Source organism: Rhea pennata, chromosome 11, assembly GCF_028389875.1.
Source record: "Rhea pennata isolate bPtePen1 chromosome 11, bPtePen1.pri, whole genome shotgun sequence".
Lineage (NCBI taxonomy): Eukaryota > Metazoa > Chordata > Aves > Rheiformes > Rheidae > Rhea > Rhea pennata.
The window spans coordinates 21,872,362-21,890,692 of record NC_084673.1 but is presented as its reverse complement, the minus strand read 5'-3'; the positions used below and the strand labels follow the sequence as shown (position 1 = coordinate 21,890,692).

At 47.1% G+C, this 18,331-nt stretch overlaps 1 protein-coding gene across 3 annotated transcripts; it reads left to right on the top strand.

Annotated features, from left to right (window-relative positions):
* Nucleotides 1-6,798: 6,798 nt before the first annotated feature.
* ASB12 (ankyrin repeat and SOCS box containing 12) lies at nt 6,799-13,942 on the top strand. 3 transcript variants are annotated; one of them, XM_062584881.1, is made up of 3 exons: nt 6,799-6,941; nt 8,799-9,643; nt 10,616-13,942. In XM_062584881.1, the coding sequence occupies exons 2-3, from the start codon at nt 8,821-8,823 to the stop codon at nt 10,747-10,749; spliced, it is 957 nt and encodes a 318-aa protein (XP_062440865.1). In that variant the 5' UTR covers nt 6,799-6,941; nt 8,799-8,820; the 3' UTR covers nt 10,750-13,942. The 3 variants fall into 3 exon arrangements, with proteins under 3 accessions (XP_062440865.1, XP_062440866.1, XP_062440864.1); XM_062584882.1 differs by having other exon boundaries at nt 6,799-6,965; XM_062584880.1 differs by lacking the exon at nt 6,799-6,941 and adding an exon at nt 6,991-7,040.
* The last annotated feature ends 4,389 nt before the right edge of the window (nt 13,943-18,331 follow it).

Below are 18,331 nucleotides of genomic sequence, written 5' to 3'. Positions count from 1 at the left end.
CGAAGGGATTTTTTGGTTTTTTTTTGGTAGCTTTGTATGAAGAATTTTCAGTCCATTTGCTGTTGTGTCATTTAAAAATGCTTTTTTTAAATCCAGTTCCTTTGAAACATACATTAAGTATTGAGTTGAGCTTTTTTTTTTTTTTTTTGGTTTTAATTTTTAAATGAGGACAACTCCAGTGTGGTGGGAGAATGCTCTAGGGAAGTAGGAGATTTCAGGCATACCACTTGCTTCCTGCTTATATATATAAGTTAGGAATTGGTGCTTTAATACACCTGCACAGTAATGATCAAATTCTACAGTTAAATCAACATCAGCAAAACAGATACAAGTGAGGCAATATTCGCTTAATTTGCCTTTTATGAAACGCTTGAAGATGCCATTTTGATTGTTAAATTTATGTTAACAGTCAAAATCTGAGCCCAGCAGATTATCTCAATTTTAAATATAGGTTCATGGGCTTTTTAGTGTTCCTTAAGTGAGGTGGGAGAGAACAGCCTCACAGGGATGTGGCGTGGAGAAGGATATACAGAAAGTCAGTGACAGATTTAGAAGAACTGATATATCCTGAGTCTGTTCAGCATGGACCATCCAGCAGTAAATCCTAAATATGAAAAGCCCCAAACTATCAATCGTCTGGCAGGAGGGTGGCAGGACTGAGAATACAACGAGGGGCCCAAGAGCAGTATGTGATTACCAGTCCCTAATCAATGCTTTCCCATAGCACTGTGGATCTTAAGTGTGTATTTCTTTTCTATATCTTAAGGCAAAAATTTGCCTGACAGGTGGGTATTCTTAATCCTCAGGTGTTTCAAAGTCTTTTTCTCCTTTTGCTATTTTTAAATATTCTTAATGTTGGCAGTGCAATTATTCATTTACTGAAATTAGATTTTCCTTGCATTTAATTGGGTTATTAGCATTAATACCAAATGGAATTGATAAAGCTGTAATTTACGTTTCAGGGAAAGTTATTGTGTATTTGACAGCATCTTTGCTGAAGGTGGTTTCAACTTCCTTCTCTATTGAAGTTAACTTTGAGGGGGCAGATTTCATTCAGAATCATTGTAGGAGTAGTGCTAAAGCCTTATATTTTTAACAGCTGCTACTTTGTATTAGCTCCTGAACATACCTTAAATTAAGTAAAAATACTGATCAGTAAACTTCATGGGAGCTATGTACTGAAACTCACTATTTTATAGTCCCATTTGCTGTTCTAAATTGAGATAGGAAAAGGGAAGAGTGAAGTCAGGCTACTTTGTTAAGTTTCTGGTTCATATGTGCAAAAAATACTTTAAAATGGTATTTGATCCACCTTAATTCCACACTGGGAGCGGTCTTTGCAGTAGAGCAATAATATTTCATATCTTTGTCATAATATAACTTTTAACTCTGTTGCATTCAGGTCAGTTACCAGGTGTTAAAGATGCAGCTGATAATCCACAAGCAAAATGTTGCTGTTAAGGCTTCATATATATGTATGTATATGTGTGTATATATATGTATGTATATATATATATATACACACACACACACACACACATATATTTCTCCATTTATATATATAAACTTATTCAGTACTGAAGGCAGACTGCAAATTCCTGAGTTAATGACTTAAAAAAAAAAAAAAAAATCCTGTCCAGACTCGCAGCAGAATGTGTATATTTTATGCTGTTTACACAGGCGAGCGCATCAGTACACCAATATACTGCGGTAACAGCACCGAACCGCCTGCAAAGTTACCACTGGCAGGAGAAATGTGGTTGATCCGTTCGTGGGATCGGTACAGCTCAGTTAACGTGGAAGTGCTGCAAATTGTTTTCCTTGTGAGTTCATACCATTAAATATTTCTTCTTTTTTTTCTTGAGTAATGTTTTTCTTAAAAAAAAAAAAAACAAACAAACAAAAAAAAGAAGTTGAATCACAGGCAGAAGATCTGACTATAACTGCTCTCAAATGCAATCGGTTTCCAAATTCAGGTGCTCTCCTGTAACTTCTGGAGTTTTGTTTTGTTTGAGGGCATGGGGCTAGGGACAAAAACCCAGAACAGTGTTATGAACGATAAACCTCATTTTCCATGTCTCTGTTCTAGTGGTTTATGGAAAAGTGAACACTATTTACTAGATCTTGTTTTTCCTTTTTGCTCAGCAAAGACCAGATCTTGGAGCCTATTTGCTGTGGGAGAGAGCGAAGAAGCCAGTGTTCACGGGAATCGATAAATATAAAAAACCCACTTGCAGAAACAACTTTACTAACCTTAGTTCGTAAAATCCACAGTTTCACTCAGTGGATCTCTGCAATTAGAGGATGCTGCTCTTGAATATTCACTTTGCAGGCTGCTGCTGCTGCAGAAATGAAGCAGGGATGTGAACCAGGACTGAGGCTGACTGGATTCTCCAAAATTTGGGTATTTTGCAAGCATTCTAAGGTTGTCTTTTGTACAGCCTCTGCAGAGAGTCCTTGTCACTGGTGAGGCACTTAGAGGGAGTTAACCAACACAGAGAGATGTTGTTTACAGACCTCCTTATCTGATAAAGGGGAAATCAGGGAGAGAATAAAATAAATATAGAGACTGTATTTGCTCTTTTATGAAAATCAAGTCCAATTCTTCTTTCCCACCCCTCCACACCCCACCCCCCATAGCTTTTTGAAATTTAATGCTTTTCTTTGGCTGATTTTTTTGGATGGCCAATAGCTTTTGGAAAGCAGTGAAAATTTTATTACACCATGATTTGGCATGTGATTCAAGTATTCAAGGTAAACATGGCAATTCGTATCAATTAATAATTGGCAGTTTTGGAAAGATTGTTGCAGTCTTAACTGCTGTTAGAGAATTGTTTACATACATGTGTATATATTTTTAAAGAGATTTGATAGCTCTCCTGATGCCTTCTCTGACTGCCTGATCTTTTGGCCAGTGAAAAGACCCTCACTTGTGAGATACATGGTTTGTGATCTCAGCACAAGGGTGCTTATTTTGGATGGCCGGACTCTTAAGTTGTTAGGGTTATACTACTTGAAATCTCTAGAATTAAAACCAGTGCCTGTTAAGTAAAAGTAGGGAGATCCCTATGCACTCCCATGAATGATTTCTCCGAAGTGCTAACAGCCCAAAGCACGTTTAATAGAGAATACTGGGACCAAGGGATTTTTGGGAGCTACCAGTGTTTGTGCAGATAACGAGTCTAACAGGGTTGTAACGTCAGGTGCTGTGTTTCAGGCCCGGAGTGAGCTCCTTGCATCAGCGCGTAGCTGTTGGCTCTGCTGCATCCTCGGCCCTGGAAAGAAGGGGACGCCGGGATGCCGGGAGCTGCCTTCCAACGCGCCCGATCTTCTGCGCCTCCCGTGCTGCAGAAATTCCTTGAGGATTAACAGAAACCATCCGCTCTCTTGCAGTAGTTATGCGTTTCTTTTATTAACGCATCCGTGAAATTACAAAGCGCCCGGGACTCGCGGCGTGCAGCCTGCGCAAGGCTGCCGGAGCGGCGCGTGTTCGTGCCCTCTCGTGGGTGAGATCTGCAGCCGGCTGCTCCGGGCGACTGCAGTCGCTTCCGTGTGAAGCCGTAAGGGAGGGGGGTTGCCAGCGGAATAGGAAGACATAAGTGCCAGAAAACTGTGAGCGGGTATTTTGATTGGCACGGGTGCAAATTTTTGGAGTTCAGAGTGACCCCAGGGTTTGTTAATGTTTTGCAGTGATTTAGAGCTCGAAGGCAGAGGGACGCAGAAGTTCCCCCATTCAGTAAGTCCTCACAGCAGACTCTGAGGACTGTTAGTAAATTCTTAATCTGTGTGAAATGATTTATTTGGCACTGCTTAGCACTGAACTTTGAAATTGGACCGCTTTGCGGGGTTAAATCAGAAAGCTTATTGCCTCTTTTCAGCTGCGTTAATAGCTATAATCTCTTACAACGAAAGCAACTTTGTTGGATGGGATTTACCTTCCAAAGAAACTTCTTGATTGGCATTAAATGTACTTCTGCCCTTTAATTCTTTACCAATTAAGGGGAAGTTGATAAAGGAATTATTTTGCCTGGAGAAGACACCAGGTCAGCTACTTACCTTTGGAGATCCCACTTGCTCTTTGAATTCTTGTGGACTATGAATGCTTTTCCCAACTTCTCAGACCTCCCTGCTATTTGAAGCGTTAGGTTAAGCTTTCGACTTGGGTCAGACTCATCAGTCAGCTCTCCTTAGACCTCTGTTTGGCGTTTACCTGAACCTACCGATTTAAATATTCATGCAAGAGGCTATTGAACACACTGGGTTGTGAAGGGAGCATAACGAGCATTTCAGTTTGTTTCTTTTCAGTTGAGGGTAGGCTTATGCATTAGGTAATTTGTACATTTTGCTTCATTGGTATTGGGATTATCCCCGTTACTTCCTGAAGAGCTGGCATAATTTCTAAGATTTCTTTTCTTGGTAACAGCAGAACAACAATAATAAGAAGAATATGCAGTTTATTCTGAAATTTCCCTTTCAAGAGTTTCTTTCATGTCTTTAGTTTCCCTTACAGTGTTTTACCTTTCATATTTTCTGATGTATATTGAGTTTTTGTTTGTTATCTGTAGCCATTTCCCTTTATAATGCGCTGCCTTTTTAATTGCAAATTTTATTTCACCGTTCTGTTGAATGGGCTTCTAGCCAGGACTGTCCCTTTGGACTCTGGAATCCCAGCTGTGGTTGCAGCTTCTTCTGTTTAATAAATCCTTAACTCTCAGGTTTTGCTCAATTGTTTATCCACATTTCTTCTTAATAATGACAGAATGGCAGGATGTCTGAGGTTGGAAGGGACCTCTGGAGATCATCTAGTCCAACCCCCCTGCTCAAGCAGGGTCACCTAGAGCATGTTGCCCAGGATCGTGTCCAGATGGGTTTTGAGTAACGACAGAGTAGGAAACTCCACAACCTCTCTGGACAACCTGTTCTAGTGCTCTGTCACTGTCACTCTCACAGTAAAGATTTTTTGGGGGATTTTTTTTTTGTTTGTTTGTTTTCCCCCCTCATTTCAGATGGAACTTCATGTGCTTCGGTTTGTGCCTGTTGCCTCTTGTCCTGTCGCTGGGCACTACTGAACATAGTCTGGCCCCATCCTCTTGGCACCCCCCCCCCCCCCCTTCATTAAAGTATTTTTAGACATTAATAAGATCCCCTTTCAGTCTTCTCTCCTCCAGGCTAAACAGGCCCAGCCCTCACAGCCGTTCCTCGTAGGGCAGGTGCTCCAGCCCTCTAATCATCCTTGTAGCCCTACGCTGGACTCTCTCCAGTAGCTCCATGTCTCTCTTGTCCTGGGGAGCCCAGAACTGGACACAGTCCTCGAGATGAGGCCTCCCCAGGGCTGAGCAGAGGGGCAGGATCACCTCCCTCGTCCTGCTGGCAACACTCTTCCCAATGCACCCCAGGAGACCATTGGCCTTGGCCACAAGGGCACATTGCTGGCTCATGGTCAACTTGTCGTCCACCAGCGCTCCCAGGTCCTTCTCTGCAGAGCTGCTCTCCAGCAGGTCAGCCCCCAGCTTGTCCCGGTGCCTGGGGTTATTTCTCCCTAGGTGCAGGAGTCAGCACTTGCCCTTGTTGAACCTCAGGAGGTTCCTCTCTGCCCAGCTCTCCAGCCTGTCCAGGTTTCTCTGAATGGCAGCACAGCCCTCAGGTGTGTCAGCCACTCCTCCCAGCTTGGTATCATCAGCAAACTTGCTGAGGAGGCACTCTGTCCCCTCATCCAGGTCACTGATGAAGAAGTTGAACAAAACTGTCAAAAATATTTTTGTTCATAGTCTTGGCTTTGGAAAATGGACCTTTTTGAAGTAACAATCTACTTTTGAGTGATTTTGGGAGAGAGTGCAACTACAAATAAACCAAAAGTGTAAAACTTATTAATATTTAACATTTTTGTGCTCTTTGCGCTTTTCACAGTTCGTCACAAGACTCACTGGAGTGTGTAGGCAGCAGTGGGGGCTTTAAAGATGTTTCGCAGGGTCCCATGATCTTGGTCCTTGCAGTAGTGGAGATTCTTCTGCTGGGTAATTTGGTTCCTTTCCTGTTATCTAGTACTGCTGATAATGCCACTTCAAACTGTCAGGCTACTCATTCCCCACTGCCAAAAAGTTTGGAAGAGGTTTAAAGGGAACTGGATAAAATGCAATTGCACTTACCAGCTGACAGCTTTTGATAGGACAGCCCAAACATCGCTTCTCACTTCTTTGGTTCGCCCCTGTAAGCTTTTATACCTTCTTATACACTGTTTAAACCATTTCTTTGGCTTTATAAAATTATTCTGGCTGGTTTAGCTGGCAGGAAAGCGTGAGTAACGGCTCAGACTTGCACCTGGGAGCTGTCTTAGGAAATTTGGACTGTTTCAGTGGCTTTGGTCCTTCTGTGCTTTGATAAAACAAAGCTTGGGGTTGCTAATAGTAATTTTTACTGCTCTGAAAGTTGAAAAGGAGTCAGGAGAGGGAATAATAGAGAATCCCTTTGGGTGACTGGCAGTAACCGAGAGAACGTAGCGGCCCTGAGAGCTGCCGTCGGTGCAGTAGGTGTTTCAGCCGGCAAGGCCGGCCCGGTGGCCCGGCTTGTAGTGGGGGCTCCAGCTGAGCTGAGCTGCGCGAGTTAAGCAAGGAAACAGGGAAGCGGATAAGCAGGGAGCTAACGGCCTCCAGCACCTGTCCGACTCTCCCTCCCTTCTGTGCCCCTCGCTATATTTACCATTCCCAATGGGAACTTTCCAAGAATGGAAGTAGTAAGATAAAACGCCTGCGGGGGCTAAAATTAGCCGGAGAGCCCGGACCCATCTGCCTGCGGTGGCATTTCAGCTGCGAGCCTGACAGCCTGCTTTATTCCCGTTCGGAGGAGTGGGCGTCCATCCCCGACGCGGGAAGGTCCTCGCTCTTCCTTTCTCATCTGAAGCGAGAGGATTCGCCATGGGACAGCAGCCTCCTTCCCAGCCTTAGGTGAGCGTCAGCTACCTCACAGAGGTAAGGCAGCAGCATAATGATACCTAGACAACTCGGGGCAGTCGGCGGTAGCTTGGTAACCACCGCTTTAAAAGCGTGAGTATATTTTTCCATCGCTCTTATGTCACCTGTAGCCTCTCTGGCGGATTCTCGGATGTGCGGGCAGCTTCCTTCTGCTCAGGAGGTGGCACCTCGCTTTTTGACGCTTCTGCTCAATGAGCATCAGTGGGCTCCTCACACCAGCGTTCACACCATCCAAGTAATGTCCCTGTGGAGACGTTGAATTCTGTTTTCTGAAGACGTTTCAGCTGTTCGTTACTTTTCAGGCCGATTTCCTTTGGGAATGTGTATAACTGTGGGCTCTTTTTGAACTGACTCTTGGACACCCCCCTCCCCTCAGCCCCCGGCACAAAGTCACGTAGCCGGGAGGCTTTCAAAGCTCCAGCGCTTGCTATTAGCACATCTCCTGAATAAAGCCCTAATCTGTGATTTCACATATTTATACATAAAATTGATTGGGTTAGCTTAACAGGTTAAGTGTAGTGGGGCATTGCCTTCCCAAGCTGACATCAAATCTGCTCTACTTAATCAAAAAATATAGCTGCCGAGGCGACCTTGCATGGGAGATCTTTCTTAGCTGTGCTTCGCACGGTCAGAGGCTGATGTAGGACCTGTCTGCTGCGGCGCTGTCTCAAAGTTACCGTTAGGGGCACGTTCGCAGAAATGGGCTAATAGCTTCATGCTGCTGCTTTCTGTGCTGAGACCGGGGCAGAATCTGAGGAGGCATCTGCGAGCTGCGAAGGTGACAGAGCTCTGTGGCCACCACCGCCTCTCACATAGGAAACCGGAGCTGCAACGGGGAGGGAAGGCAGCAAGATTCCCTGTGTTGCGAGCACACACGATCCTCTCCTCTTTCCCCCCGCCCGTCTAGCACACCCACAGCAAGAAATGTCACTCTTGCAGCCTTGCTCCTGGGGCTGGAGGAGGCAGGAGGAAGGAGAGAGATCTTGCTGCTCTTGATTTCGAAGGTCTGCATAGTTTTGGGAAGTTTCAATCCTAACAATTTTTAAGGCTGGGTTGGCACTAGCTTCAGCTTTCATTTTGAAATCAAATCCAAACTAGTCCCTTTAAAAATGGCAGGGCACAAAAATTATCAGGTACTTGCTTGTGCCTGCTCTGGAGTAAAACCTAGCAACACCATCGGCTCCTAAATCGTCGTCAGAAATTTCTGTAGGTCCCAAAATATTTGTTAATGCAGCTATCTGTTAACGTAGCAATCGGTCAGGCTTTTTATAGATTCAATGGCTGGTGCAAAGCCGAGTCGATCTTGCTATTTCCAGATGCACGTTTCGTTCAACAGCTCTCGTGGGGAACAGCTGGACTGGCTGATTTCCAAGGATTTTGGGAAAACTGGTGGCCTTATTTACCGCCTGGGTGGAGAATTCTTTCAAAAGCCTAAGTTTAAATGACCGGTGGCCACGCACAGGCCTATCCTGAACTTGGGGTCTGAGTATCCCACAACTCATCTCCTACCTTTTACCACCTCTGAGGGCAGTAACAGAGTATTAAATCATTACAATAAAAATGAAGATAGTTGGCGAGCTCACCCACGCAGTGTGCGAACTTCAACACCAAATTCAAGCATATCAGCTAGCGTTTGTCCGCCACTGCAACGTCTTTAAGGGAGGACATCCACATATGTGCTAGAGTGACAGTCTCGGTCTTTGTCTTAAAGCTTCACAAGCGTGAATTTCCTTTCCTGTGCTATTTTGAGCATATCCCTTAAACTGTAGAAAAGATGACGGAGCTGATGTCGGAGAGTGCAGGTTCTAATGCTCTTTTCTTGTTCCATAGATCCCACACTTTACAGTTTATAATGAAAGTGATACTTAGGAGAGAGACCAAAAAAATGAGCCTAATGGACATAACTAAAATTTTCTCCATGCTCCAGCCCAGAGAAGATGAAGAGGATAATGGAGAAAGCCAGGAGCTGAACCAAGCGGTGTCTGAAGATGACTATCAAACTCTTGATAAACTCTTGCGCCAAGACAGGTACAAAAAATTCATCAACAGTAGAAGTGGCTGGGGCGTACCCAGCACTCCCCTCCGCCTCGCTGCATCCAAGGGTCACGTAAGGAGTTTAGAGGTCCTCTTGGCCCACGGAGCAGACGTGGACAGTCTGGATGTGAAAGCGCAAACGCCACTGTTCACTGCCGTAAGCAACGGTCACCTGGAGTGTGTTAGAGCGCTCCTCGACGCGGGGGCCTGTCCTTCCGGCAGCATCTACAACAACTGCTCTCCGCTGCTCACCGCTGCTCGAGATGGAGATGTCGGCATCCTGCGAGAGCTCCTGGACCACGGTGCAGAGGCCAACGTCAAGGCGCGGGTGCCCGAGTGGGCTGCCAATTCTGCAGCTTGCTCCGGCCCGCTGTACCTCGCCGCAGTTTACGGGCATCTGGAGTGCTTCAAGATGCTACTGCTTTACGGAGCCGACCCCGATTACAACTGCACAGATGAGAAGATGATTGCGCGGATCAAGGAGCCCAAGACTCTGCTCGAAATCTGCTTGAAACATGGTTGCGGGAGCGAATTCATCAAACTGCTCATTGACTTTGGGGCCAATGTGTACCTGCCGAACATCGCGGGAGAGAAGCTCGCGCCCAGCAGCGAGGGCCTGGAGCTGCTGCTGATGGAGAGAGGTAACGTGTGCGCGCGCGGCTGGAGGACTGGGAGCTGGCACCCTCTTTGCTTCTGCAATCACTTGGGTGAAATTTGCTTCAAGTTCCACTTCCCTTTACCTCTGCCTCCCAACAGCGAGAGGGAGATTGGTGCGAGTAAAGCTTCCTTACAAGACTGGACTCCTTGGAGTATACAAGTCTGCCTCTCCAGGCTCAACCTCTTGAACAGTGTTCCTGTTCAAAAGGGAAAAAGAAAGGCTCCAATACTGAACACATTAAGAAAAAGACATAGCAAGTTCACAGAGAATAGGTCCACCACTGGTCATCAAGTCTGTTGGCCTGGGGACAGTCTTTAGGTTAAGAAAGCCCTGGAATAAATTGCTGGGTGTTGGAAGAGAGTATCATAGGAGGAAGTATTTCTAATACCCACTAAATATCTTAAATAGCCACTTACCAACCACTGCCTGCAGTTGGAGACAGCTTACCTTACTACGAGTCTTTGATGTGACTCAGTGCAGCCACTGCTTATTTATGTTGTTGTCCCTGTTGGACTCATCTCAGGGTCTGCATTTCATAAATACCTAGAAGTTTCTAAAGAAGCTGTTGTGAGTATCATTTCTGTAATTGTGCTGGTATAGACTTTGTGAGCTTTCCATATCAGCAGTGTTTTCACGTAATATAAATCTGTTTAATATTATTTTTCAACAAGACTTTTTTCTGTTCCTTTCCTTCCTGCTGCTTTACGTCAGCTCTTGTGTACTGCCTAAGTCCAGAAAAACTGCACTTAGTTGAGCAAAACATTGGAAGATTTCCTCTCTATGTGCCCAATTCCCACGGAATATACGCTGTGAGGGTTGGGGCTGAACGTGCAGAGCAATCGGCCACAGTGCCCAACCTCTCCCAGATCTTCTCCAGGTTCAGTGAGAAACTGAACTGAAAGTCTGCAGTGATTTCTGTCTTTTTTTTATTTTTTTTCTCCCTCTCCTTACACAGCTCATCCTAAATCCCTGATGTCTCAGTCCCGGCTGGCAGTGAGGAGTCTTCTGAAGCTGGCAGGCCACGCGCAAGCCATCGGTGACTTGGAGATCCCACCTGTCCTGAGGAGCTACCTCAGGCACCAGCCTTAGGGGGAAGCCCTCGCCGCAGCTCGAGCTCCCACGCAGCCGTGTCAAGCACTGGAATTAAAAGCTGCTCTGGAGTCACAGTTGCGCAGCGCAAAACAACCCTGATTTGATCAGTGGTTGCAAAGTGGTTGTGGCTTAAGAAGTGTCTCCAAAAGGGGCTGCCTGTGTGAAAAGGAAGTAAGCGGAGGGCAGGAGGGTGAAAGCAAATGGAAACCTCGACTCCTGCTCTGCATCAGAAGTGTTGGCATGATGATAGGACAGGATCTGTTTTAATTAGTGTTTGGTTGTAAACCTTCTCCACTGAAGAACTTTACACCTTTAGTAGTTATTAATTGGTTGGAAAAAGGACTGGGAAAAGGCTTGGTGGCCAGAACCTGAGGAGGAAAGCCTGGTTTTACCTCCTCCCTTCTCGGGGAAAAGCAGAGAGGAAGGAGGTAAAACTGGCCTCCGTACGCACAGGTTTTCCCTGCTAAGGTGTGGCCTTAGCTGCATGTGAGGCCCATTTCGGGAAGGCTTTGCAAGGGCTTCCTCTGGTTTTGAGCCCAGTGAGTGGAGTCTGCCACCAGACCGGCCCGGTTCGGTGGTGGACAGCAGAGGAGAAGCGTGCGCTCTTGAGAGCTTGCCTCTTATAAACCCTCACGCTGGTGATGGATTTCCACCTCTGTGGCCTGTACTACCTCTGGAGTCTCCTTGGCTGATGAAAAGCAGGTTCTCCTTGGCTGTCTCTTCCATTCACGAGTATTTTTTGTCATTGCGAAGGGGAGAGGGTTCTTTCTCAGCTGTGTGCCTCTGATTACACAGGATTTTTAAGTGTATGCTACTGTTCTTATTAAACTACTGTGACCTGTTTGGTAAAATACTGCTTACTTGGTAAGGGAGGAGACTGGAAGCCCAGCCGATAGCATTTGGAAGCAGGAATGGGACTGGCCAATGGCGTGACTACCTAGGTTTGCTCAAATTCAGTGAAGCGAAGATTTGGGAGCGCTCTCCAAAGGCACTGCCGTTCGGTCCAAGCCAGACCTCTTTATTCGCTGCTCGCACGAGGAGCTATTTGCTGTTCAAGTATCCACTTGTGGGCAGAAATACAGGTACCAGGATTGCTCCCAGCTGGCTGCTTTCGTATTTACCTTCATAGAAGATAACATATGTGTTATTCTCTTGCAAGTTTGCGAGCCAGTCTGCAAACTAGGACCTGCTCTGCCCACAGGACGTTTCAAATAACCCCACTGATCAAGATTTTTGCTGTGTTAGGGGTGTGTGTGTGTGTTTTTTTTTTTTTTTTTTTTTTTTTTTTTTTTTAAGTAAAACCATACACAACCTATTTGCAGTGACTGCTTTGACTTGCTACAAAGCCTACTGGGACTGGTTCATGCACAATAAAATCTATATTTTGGTGGATTTAAGGCAGAAATGGAGCATAAGCATTCCCAAGGTGCCTCTGCCTGTGATTCGCTCCCTGGCTTTGGCAAACGTGCAGGATTTTTTCTTCTGGGCTTCTGCGAAACCAACTGTTTTGCAAAGCGCTGGTCAAACCTGTAATTAACTGCGATCCATCCCCTAGCAATCACAGTAGAAAAATCAACAAGGAGTGGTGTTTGCGTGGGTCAAAATAGGACCTTTTGGAACAGGATAGGCTGTAGAAGAGCTGTCTGGGCTCTTCTTTTTCAAGGAAAAAACAGAAGATTGGTAAACGGCTAGATTAGACGTCCCCTGGGGTAAGTTCTTACTACCGGTAATGGCTCCCTATGACAGTGTCACTTGCTTATATATTTTAGTCCTTCGGCGTTCCTGACCACAATGGATGGGGCAGCTCCATGCTGCTCTCTTTTTTTGGTGCCTGCAATGGGGGCAATGTTTCTTAGTCTCATAAATCAAGGTTGGCTATTGCAGACTGTAGCTCAGGGGAGGCTCTGGTGTAAGTAGATAGCCTTGCTGGTCCCTCCCGCCAGGGATGATGAGTGATAAAAAATGCCAAATGGGGAAGCTCAGATTGAGTGCTTCGTACTGATCCTCACTGTGCTCCTAATAACTGATGCTGCGACAGCGGGGAGCTGAGCGTAGCTTTCTTTAATTATTTTTTACTGCTGCCTTTCAATGCACTGAAGGAAAAGAGCGGTGAAATCGCTGGAGCAGTAAACTGTGTGGCTCGTCTTGGAGAGCGAGCTTAGCCATTCAGCGCCGTGTTGTAACGTGATTATCGCTGTGATATAAGGGAACCCTTGGTGGGCTGGAGAGGGGGATTTGCCTTAGATTTATAACCCTGCAGTGCCACTGCTGCTCCTTTGCAGCCTAGTGCACGTGTGGCTGTTACATTTTTGGACCATCTTTAGGATTTAGCAGAATATATCCCATATACTTTCTAATAGTGTAATTGTATCTCGGGTGCTACCACTGTTAAGATAGAAGCAAGTGGAAGCTGCGCCTGTGTCCAAATCCATCGCGTGGTGCCTTTGGGAGCTCAGGGCGTGCAGAAATGCTCTTCAGCCTCCCGGAGTAATGTTTTCTGTAAGACTTTTTGGCAAATTTGCTCCTAGCCATTATCGAATGTCTCTTGCGAAATGTCAGCTTGGCATCAGCTCAGGTAAGATTGCTGTTTGCAAAACAGGCACATTTTGCATTATTTATAGGCTCCTGATCTAATTGTTATTTCAAAGGTTGTGGGATCTATTAATCAGCATCTATTAGGCTGCAGGACATCTCCAGAGGGAAATATTAAGGGCCCCAAGCTTGGCATACTTGAAATCAGCCTGGACAAAGCTTTAGAAACTACTCTGTAGGGAGCAATTGTGCATTGGCTGTGAAACAGGACTTGGTGATCTAATAGGTCTTCATCTTCCCTGGATGAGATGAAGTAGCCTCTTCTCAAGGGGTGGGATTAATGGCATGGGAAATAATTCTCCAGCCCAGCCTGGCTGTACACAAGGGCTCTCGCCCGTATGTTCCTTGCCCCACCAGGACTGACTAAATCCCTGCAATGTTGAGGAACTGAAGACATACCTGAACGCGTGTTCTGTGCCCTGTTAATGTCAACAGCTGCTGGGGCAACCCAGGAAAAGCACTTTTCTGTATGCTGTTAGTAGCAGAGATTTGTTTGTGGAAGCTGGGGCAAACACCCTAGATGTGCTGTGGCAGCCGTAACTCAGGCTTATGTCAGCCAGTCTGGTATATCAGGGCAATAAACACGACTGGTGCTATACGCTTCGTTTCAGTCTGAATTGCTACAGTCTTTGACATCCTAGAAAGTTTAATTTTGTTATCGGGTGGGCACAAATGCACATATTATGGAGCCAGTAGCCTATGCGGAGCAGCAGCGAGGCGTTCCCGGGGGGGGGGGGGGGGGCACATTGGCTCATGCTCTTGTTTGCGCAGCCCAGAGCCTGCTGCGCGTTGTGCAGGCTCCTCCCCAATAACAACCTCAGGCCTGCTTGGTGCCGAGGCCGAGCCAGAGGCGCTCCTGCTCTGCGTGGTGGTGGTGGTGGCCACAGCTGTGGGCGGTGAGAAGAGACACACTGCATGTGGAAGGGTCCATTTTTTGGGTGACAGTTCAGCAGAAAGCTGCAATCTCTGGCAAGTCAGGGTGTAATCCCTGCCCGTGTCCACACAGAGAAGGGAACCTCACCCCATCCGGTAGGGATAGCTCTGGGAAAACTTTGGTGTTCAGCTGTACATAGGACTGGCAGCACTTTCTTAGGCTGCTACTGTTGCAGAAGGGTCAGTCCTGCATTGGAGGGGGAGATAGCAGTGCTGGGAAGGCAGCAGATCTGGAAGATGGTCCATGAAGACCCGTCAAATCCCTGCACTGCCAGTACACACGTGAGTATACCCTGGCCAAGCTGTGTTGCATCCAGAACATCGGATTTGTGTTCCTTCTCCCCTGCCTTTTGCTAAAAATTCTCTATTTTGTTTGGAGAGGTTGACAGGAATCCTTTCAGCCACTATTCTGATCTGCTGAGGGAACATCAAGACTCTCCTGCAGTCTGCATGAAGAGAAAACCTTCGCTGCACACCTTACTGTTCATGTTGACACTTGGAAACCTTCTCGTTGTTTATTCAGCACCAGTTTATCTCTAGGCTTGTCTTTAGTCCTAGGACATGGAATTAAATGGAATTAAAAGTAGAACAGCAAAGTTTGTTTTACGCATGAACACTAGGCTACATATATTTAGAGCTATATATAACAGTCCACGCTGGCTCTTCTACTACAGTTTGGGACAGGTAAGTCTTATGCTACGGAGTTGTTACACTCTGTACTTCTGTATTTCAAATGCCTGCTAACTGGGGCTTATTCTGCTGTCAACAGACCACTATGAAAACCATGCAGAAAGAGGTTAGAGTCACACAGGCATGGGTGTAGCTTTTCAAACGTGGCTTTCCTCGCAAGCAAACCTCCACCCTACCCAGGACGAACAAAAATGCCCTAACTCTTTAATCTTTCCCAGATTGAATGTTAAATGTTGGATATTAAATACTGACTCTTACAGTTTTCAACACTTAGAAGTTGGGAAATCGCCTCCCCTGCATACAGACTGCATCCCTGCAGCCGAATTTACTGCTGCCCATATTCTCGTGCTGTGGAAACGCTGGTGTATAAAAAGGCGCCCTGTGCTTCTTGACTGTATGGAGGCAGCATAGGTGAGTCCCCAGCACCTACTGGTCCCGAGCCTTGGCCTTGTGATCATCAGCCAGAGCACTGATCCATCTGGAGAGCTGTTCTGGGGGAGGTTTGTGATGGGTCTGCTCCCTGCTTGGGAAGGGACTGGGCTACCTCCCCTCCTTGCCCACGGGCCACTGAACAGGCTTGAAGAGCTGATAACTTCCAGTCCCTGCTGACCTGGAATGGATTTGAGCCGACAGCCTGAACAGGAATATAATTTGTTAATATGGGAATGGATAAAAATTTTCATTTTCAAGGTAATCGTACTAAACAAGTAGCAGCTGGTGGTTCTAATAACAGCTGCACATGTTTATTAATTAATGGGAGTTTCATGATTGGGAGCAGTTTTCAGTGGTGTGTCTAGCTCCAAACAGCAGGCTGCACATCAGAGAGAAGTTGTTTTGCTTTGCTTTCATTGCCCAACAGGCAATATAGGATATCTGCAAAAGGGTTCTTTTTTAGGCATTTCCAGCCTGAATTTCTCATTCACAGCCTTTCAAATAAAATCTGGGGAAACATTTTGAGACAAATTGTGGGAGGTTTTGCCCATCACATGTAGTGAGCAATGCACTTTGCAGCTGGTAGCAATGCTCCACTCTTGAAGTACCTTTTGTTAAGCCTCCTAACGCCCCTGAGAGGCAAATGCTGGTGTCTCCATTTTATTTGAGAACAGAACCAAAGCGCAGACAGGGGAGTGGTGGCCCGAGGTCATGCAGCGAGCGCCTGGCCTCAGGCACTGGCATTATGCATCCCCAACCCCTGATTATCCAGGGGATCTGAGAGAGATTTGATGAGTACTACGTGCTCAAGGGAATTTAACAGTGGCTTTTGAAATCTTTGTCTGCGGTTGTGAGTGGCAGAGCTTGCTGCCCCATCCCCTGTGTCACAGCTGCACAAGCCAAACAGGTCCTCTGGGACATTCCCATCCTGCGCACATCTTGGTCTCCATGCATCCCTAAGCTCCTTGGGAGCATGCTGCATTGGGATGGACGTGGCCATCTCCTTGTGGGATGTCCTGCCGGGGATTTGAGAAACATCCTGTTTCCACCTTGCCTCACCTACCCCGCCAGAGGACTGAGACGCATAACATCCATGCGCCCGCCAGGGCCCTGCTGTGGTTCGCTTCCTCCCCTCCAGCACTGCAGCCTCTCGAGCCGCTGAGCGAAGCGGATGCGAGGCGCATGGGGTGAATCTGTCCGCTGATGAGCTCGTTTAATATCTCAGCTCTCGGCCCAGTGTGCACATTTCTCACTCAAGCTATTCATCTCCGTGTTTGACGTGACAGCTAATCCGCGGACTTGCTGCAGCTCTCAGGCACCATCTGGCTCTGCACCGAGTCATCTGCTTGCTTGCAGCCGCCCCCCCCCCATGACCCCCAGATCCTGCCTGCGTGCCCGCTGGCCCCTCACCCTGGGACGTACTTTTGATGATCCTTTTGCAAATTAAGATGATTAGGATAATGCCCATAAAGCAGCCCTCAGGTTGCTACAGAGGCTGGAAAGCTGTTCACAGGGGAAGAAAGTTTTAGGGAAGAAGTAACAAGGCAGATGATGAACTGGTAAGCAGTTTCCAGTAATGACTTGTAGTAGCTCACTGAAAGCCTAGCATATTGTAGTAAATTGTAAAGAAGTTTGTCCTTACATAGCTAACTAATAGTGGAACAAAGAAAAGACCTGCGGGACTCCACTTATCACGTCCTGAATCACAGGACCGACTCTCCCCTGAGGCTTCGGCTGCTTGGGCTGCTGCTGTATTTCTCCCAGCGTGCTAGGAAAAAGCAAGGACACAATTTTCACCCCAAAGAAAGTACAGCACTGACTGAACACAGGCTTTCACGTGGTGCTGGTCGGTCCTAGGGAAGCAAGTTAAATGGATGAACGTTCCTCTTAGCCTCAGCTTTACTAGAGAGCCTGCCGAATCATGTGGCCGTGACTTTCTTCTCCGGGTGCTGCGGCGGGGCGTCCTCCTAATGAGGACAGCTACAACTCTCTAGGGAGGCATTCTGCAGGTGCAGAATGAAATGATGTGGAAGAATAAACCAGGGGTACCTCAGCCAGAGTGGGTATGTACTGTGTTCGACAATCCGGGGTTAAAATCAATACTCTTCTTTTGCTGTGCGGAGTCCCTTCCTTCCCTCATTTGCAAGAGCCCTTGGAGCATCGGAAGGCGCCATACAATGATTAAGGCACTTTTAACTATGCGAACAAGAAGGAATTCCAGTTTGACAAACGCCGGTCTCACAGAGGACAAAGACGTATCTGCTCTGCACTGAATTAATTTGCAAGTGCTACCACTCCATCTCCTTTGCTCTTACTCCACCAATGCCACTAGGTGTCCTTCCAAAGCAGAGCGACCTCCCCCCCTCCAGTTCCCAAAGCAGGAGTGAGCCTTCTTGTCCCCCAAGTGACCCTCCTCTCTCCAAAATGACCATCCAACCCCCAAAGCAAGAGTGAGCTCTCTCATCCCCACGGTGAGCACTCCTGTTCCCAAAATGGGCCCTTCTGTCCCCAAAAGCAGGAGTGAGCCCTCTCAGCTCAAAAGTGAGCGTTCCTGTCGTCGTCACAACTCTTCTTTCCTCAAACTGAGCCCCCCGCCCCATCCCCAAAGCAATCCTCCTGTCCCCAAAGCAGGAGCAAAGCTCTTTCCTCCCCAAAGTGAGTCCCTCTGCCCCTGAAGAAGAGGAATCCTCCTGTCCTCCCCTGTGACCTGCATTGGCCACCAACAGTGGCTACGGGGACCACGGGGACGAGCTCCTGCGGTCCCCGGGCAGCTCCAGGAGACGTGCAGCACCTCCATGCACACGGGGAGGGGGCGTTGGGCACGCGGGGGAGCACAGAGCTGCTTTAGGGTTACCTGTCGGGGACCCTGTGTTGCGCGGTGGTAGGATGTTGCAGCCAGCTCATTGGTCGCAACGGGCATGGGAGTGACATG

Bases quoted from the DNA above. Each gene is read 5' to 3' on its own strand.
- ASB12 (XM_062584881.1), top strand. From the start codon at position 8,821: ATGAAAGTGATACTTAGGAGAGAGACCAAAAAAATGAGCCTAATGGAC. The intron at 9,644-10,615 runs GTAACGTGTGCG...CTCCTTACACAG, and splicing joins GCTGCTGCTGATGGAGAGAG to CTCATCCTAAATCCCTGATG.